At 36.4% G+C, this 6,000-nt stretch overlaps 1 protein-coding gene across 1 annotated transcript in view; it reads right to left on the bottom strand.

Annotated features, from left to right (window-relative positions):
* Positions 1 to 4,319: 4,319 nt before the first annotated feature.
* LOC142323130 (very-long-chain 3-oxoacyl-CoA reductase-like) overlaps positions 4,320 to 6,000 on the bottom strand; it is an 88,057-nt gene continuing 86,376 nt past the window's right edge. The window contains exon 6 of the mRNA XM_075362368.1: positions 4,320 to 4,692. Within this exon, the coding sequence (XP_075218483.1) occupies positions 4,579 to 4,692 (114 nt within the window). The 3' untranslated portion in view covers positions 4,320 to 4,578. The remainder of the gene's footprint in view (positions 4,693 to 6,000) is intronic.

Genomic DNA, 6,000 nt, shown 5'->3' with positions numbered 1-6,000 from the left:
TCAGATTTTTTTAAGGGGTGCAAAGGTATACGGCTGGCGTTGTGGCTCAACCACCGCAGCCACTGCCACCGTTACTGTATGTGTGACTGGGTACATCATGTGTGTATGTGTGCCTTCGGTTACTTGACTAATAAACATAAAATAAGATATACCGCTACGGGGAATGCAAGTAACCATATGAGAGCGGCCGTGTCTAAACATGGCCATCTTCGAGACATCTGCCGAGAGGATCATACTCCACAGGGTGTAAGAAAACGGCCTCGTGCTATATTAGACAAACCACCATGAAGAGGCGGTACGGGAGTTGAAAAATGACAAACTAGGCTTAGGAGCCTCTATATCGCGTTACCTATGAATGGAAACCGCACAAAAATTCCGGCCGTGAAAGTGACCGTTTCCACAATTAAATTTTGTCAAAACCATAAAAATCTACACAACACCCCACACCGTCCCACAAAGAGGCCACAAATGTTATGTATATATTTATATATATATAATTTTTAGGACTTAATCAACTCAAAACTGAAGAAGGAACCCCGTCTCAAATCTGGTCCAGAAATGGGACAAAGGTATGTAAATAACTGCGATTACACACTGGCCACAAAGTGACCCAAATAGCAAGCGAGCGCTGATTTTGGCGTATTAAAACGCGCTTTTTTTTTTCTTTTTAAGCGATGCGCGATGTTACAATACCAGTAGGTACCCCATAGGAAAATAATAGTAATATACACCGGACTACACACAACTTCAATCACAGGATAGTTTGCTGTAACCCCCGTGCCTAGAGAAACTGCCTTTTCCCTTCCTATCCTACAAAACAAAAGAAAAGAAAATAAAGCCCTTTTTTGTGTGTGTGTTTCTGTTTGTATGTTTCAGATTCCACAACCAACACAACATAGGCAATTGACAGTGGCCATGCGACCTCCCCAACCCCTTCCTGCACACACGTCTGTCTGGATGATTTATTAATTATTTTTATGTAAGAACAACACTTCAAACATCAAGGTGATTGCCGCTTCCAAACCGCGACTGTGAAATTTAACCCCATTATAAGTTCCTTACTTCCTTTTACTTTTCAAGAAAGAAGAACAGGGCCAAGCAGCCACCAGCCGTAGACTGAAGGAAGAAAAATCCTGCAATTTCCACCCTTCCGACCCACGTGACTTTCTAAGGTTAGTGGCATGCAATTCGATTACTGCAAACTCACAGAAAGTGTGAGTCAAAGAAGAAAGAAGACCCACCACCACTGACTGGAGTCTGGTAGAAGAGCCCAGCCGAGAAACAACACAAAGGACAGCCACAAAAGAAAATGAAGATCTACAATCCTCTTACCCACCATCCTCAAAACTTACAATTTAATTCAATCAGCACATGTGACCACTTCCAGAGAAGGGTGCACATTGCTTCCTCCAAATAACTAGGGCCTCGATAAGCATACTCCTGCTAGCTCGAAAGGTGTTAGCACCAAAAGGACTTCAGTGGAAGGACTGAAGGGGAATCATGCTGGGAGTACGAGGCTCAAAAGCTTAGTCTCCCACGATCAGACCCAGTAAATAATTTTCATGCTGGTCCATACAGATATGAACGCAAATCACCAAATCCATCCGTAAATAGAAGTTAAAATTTATAACCACCACTAAATAACCCATAAAACCTGCCCGATAATAGAAAGATACAGCAAGGGACATTGTTCAGCGATTTGTAGGGAGAAATATTGAAACTCCCGCCATTCTTGCGTTCTGTTCTGTTAACCATATATTGTGGGTGAAGTGCGATTGGAAGCTAGTATTATATTAAACTTAAACCCTGATATTCTTTTTTGTACCCTTGTACTTTGGTTAAATTAAGAAAACACCTGAGTTACAAAAATATACCATCTAAATGTCATTGTATGCCAAACAGAGCTTGTATTTTTCATTATTATTTTATTAAGAACTTGTTTGAATAACAAGGAATGTGTTGTTAAAAATGTTTTTTTTTTGCAAGAAGGAGAAAATATCAAATTTGGTCTATTTCAATATTTCTAAGCTAATGTGTTTAAGGTGCCTTAAACACAGTTAAAAAAAACAACTCAAATAACAGAATTTTTGATTATTTGAACAAAAAATTAATTTTTAAACATATTTTCAAATGTATCTTCTTCCAGTGCATTTAAATTTGAAAACTTGTACCATATCTGACAATAATTACTTAAAAAAAATTAAAAAAAGATTCAAGTGGATTGATTGTAATAGTACAAATTTAGAGAGAGGTTTGGAACAACTATTTTTAAGAGTGGGGAATTTCCTGATAAGATTTGAAAACTGTTTCCACTCAGGAAATGTTATGTGTAATTTAATTTTTATAATGATTCCTTGAGGTACTGGTACAGCCTTGTAGTATTCTCTTGAGAGACTTCAAAATTAAAAAATAAAAGGTTTTTCATCTCTTTTACCATTAGCAATAGATTTTTCCTTTTTAGACAATCAAATTTGAGTTGCTAAAATTTTACTAGATTGATAAAGTTTTCCTTCGTTAAAAATATTCTATTGAATGCAGGAATTATACTTCAGGCTAAAAAAACTGGGTGGCATGTATATGAAAACTGTATTACATTATGACTAATCAATTTTAGTAAATATAATTTATTATTACTACTAACTTTTCAGGAATATAAGTATCCCTTGTCAGGTCTAATATTATTTGTTAGTTTATGTATTCTATTTAAATATTCTGTTATCCCTTTAATGAATCTATTCTATTTTAAATCCTCAGAAAAGCAGTTAATATACAACTCTATGTCATATTATATATATATATAATATGACATCTTTATTTTGTTAACCAAGGGTTGACCGTATAATTACAATAATACCCATAAAGAAGCAATTCTGACTTGTTTCTGTTGTGCCTAGGATGCTATGCGTGCATAACTGTCAAAAAATTATTGTGACAGATCATGTAAAGCAATAAATTGTTGTACTCCTCCTTTCTGTTTCAAAACATTATATGCATTGTCCCAACTTAGAAGGGGAACATATTCCATATAAAGAAAGCTCCCCTGTGTATAACTAAAAATAAATCTAAGAAAGAATATAAATTACATAGTTAAATTCATGGGACTGGAATGTGGAAATTTTCTTGTCAGAAGTTTTCTGAATTTCTGCTCTGTTGTTATTAGGTTTTATTGTATTATGATTTAAAAACATAATCAAACTGTATTAGAGTTATATGAATGCCAATTATGTTGCTCTAATACAACACCTTTACATACTCCTTAACATTAACATACCTTTACATACTGTAAATATACATGGAGCAGTTAAAACGTAATGTAATGCGAGAACATGTTGCATAAGCAACAGGAGCTGCCATCTTGTAGTACTATTCCTGTATTACTAAAATTCCAACTTGTTGACTAAATCCTCACATTTTCTGTCACCATTGTTATGGAATTGAATCTGCCTGGTATGTCAATGAGTCTAAAACTGCAGTGATTAAATTTTTAACTGCAGAAAAAGTGAATGGTAGAGATATTAATTGTTGTCTAAAAGCTGTTTTTGGTGTTGCAACTGTTGATCGAAGTATTGTGAATAGGTGGGCGATAAAATTTTGTGCATCAGAAGCTAGTAAAGCAAATATTGAGGGTGAACTTTGCACTTGTCAAACAGTTTCTGTGAGAAGCAACAAAAGGAGATGAATACAACTTTTTTGATACTTCTAAAATCCCTTAGGAGAAATGTATATCATATTTGATATTTATCATATATGATGGATTATAATCCAAGAGACGATAATTCTTAACTACACACGTCGTGTGCAACCGCTGAGACTCTTATGAAGTTGAAATTTCAACCTATCCAACATTCACTATACTTGGTGCCCTGCAATTTTTACTTCTTTCCTCAATAAAGAGTGATAACTAAGGTATTCATTTCATTACAATGAACTGAATAATGCTGTAAGGTTGTGGAAGAAAGACCGCCAGCATTCTTTATTAATGTAACAAGAAAGCTGCTTCACCATTGGTTGAAATGTAAGTGGTGACTATTTAAAAATAAATGTAAGTTTTGGTAACAAATAAAATGTACTTTTATGTTATATTTTTTTCATTTGAGAGTTATAAGTAATTGTACATTAGATTTCAACTACCTCTCTTATTTGAACTGCAATGAAAAGTATGGATTGCTAGTTTATTAAAAAAAGTCTATTTGTAAACCCTGCAGGTTACATGAAAGTGCATCATTAATTTACTAATGTGATGTTAGGTCATTAGACAGTATTTTAATTTGGAAGAATAAATAAGAATTTTACAATTTTAATAAAAAATAAACCACTGATTTATACAAAATTAATTTATTGATGTAATAATTTGATAGAATTTAACTTTGATTTAACCAAGTATAGAAAATAATATTCTGTTGTAAAAAAAAATCTGTTAAAAAAATTATATAAAATGTAATCTTATTATACTCTAGACTTATTTATTTACTTGATAAATGCTGACATTCCTAATAGCACACATTGTAGATACTGAATTTTTATTGCAATCTCTGCAAGTACATGCATTCACATTTATAATTACTGTAAATTTATTATCTATCCTGCAGCATTTTTCTGAACAGCTCTTGCTCTGATACTCATCATTGTTCGAATTACCATCCATTCAGTGAGGCTAGGAGAGGCTGAATCAAGAAATTGCACTGCAGTCGTCTGTATAAAACATAAATATACATATTTTATTATTATTATATTCAATAGTTCTAGTGTTAAGCATGAAATTATTATTTTGTGTTAACTTTAACAGTTTCATTGAATGTCCTTTGATGTGTTGCTTGCCTTCATCAGAGAGCATTCAGCTTTGAGCAGGTAGTATATCTTTTAGAGGAGGCTTTACAGACTTGCGATGGAAGAATGGCACGCCACGATCAAGGGAAGGTCCTTGTATAGATTTATACAGGATCTGGGAGGATGGTATACCTCTCCTTCGTTCTTAAGGGCAATGGGAGCCCGAGTGCTCTCCAACCATGCAAATTTAAACCAATATTTGTTTTGGTTCCACCTGGTAGCTGATGAACTGTGTGTCTGCGGGGAGGTCCAGTCAAATGAGCATATGATGTTTGACTGCCCTGCTCTTAGGGGGCCAGAGACTAGGCCACCCTGGAACTTAGAGGTCAAGGGGAAAATTGGCCGGTCATAAACGGCGAGGCAGTGTGGCGAGAGCCGCATTGTCGGACCGTGTGGGAGTTCCTCAATGAGATTGCGTTGTTTAACCGACATCGGTAGATTAGTTAAGGGTAAAGTATAATGACTCCTACCGTGCTGCTGTGGGAAGCTAATCCAGAGATAATGGCTGGCCACCAGCCAGATAAAGTTCCAAGCACTTTAAATGGTGGACAGGTACTATCTGGCATTCAGTGACCGAACGAGACAGGAAATTACTGTCTTTTTAATATAATAACAAGGGATGCGCCTCCCCGGTTTAGTTTTATTGTATGACAAGTGAGCGGTTAGGACACGTAAGCAGGTGGTGAATGGCACCTCGCATAGTCCGCTCACGCTGTTAGGTAAGCTCACTATGAGCTATTAGATTATTGGTCACAAACTGTTTCTGAGGCACACTAGCCGTTTTTGGCATGGACATTTGATCATATGCTCTAGGGCGACCGAATAGGGTGGTGGCGGGAGAAATGCCAGTAAACCAACAATCTTGAATGCCCAACATCGTTGCCCTCTGAACTAGCTAACCGAGTTCGCAGAATCACGAACCCCGCGCCTAGTTCTACTTTTACTGAGCCAATTTCTAAAAAATATCTCATAAATTGCCAAAGCCATTGCACATGCTGTCCAGTGTTCGATACGGATTTGTTGGTCGTCACCATACTTTAACATCTGCGGCGAACCAGGCGTTCCTGGATACTCTGTTTCCAGATGCTCCGGAGGGTGAAGCAGAAGTCGACGTTAGGGCGGGTGAGACACCATTCCCTGACGTACGGGCTGTGGATTCCGTAGATATAGACC

This window comes from Lycorma delicatula, chromosome 4, assembly GCF_047948215.1.
Source record: "Lycorma delicatula isolate Av1 chromosome 4, ASM4794821v1, whole genome shotgun sequence".
NCBI lineage: Eukaryota > Metazoa > Arthropoda > Insecta > Hemiptera > Fulgoridae > Lycorma > Lycorma delicatula.
Note: the sequence above shows the minus strand (reverse complement) of the source record. Positions and strands in the feature narration are given on the sequence as shown.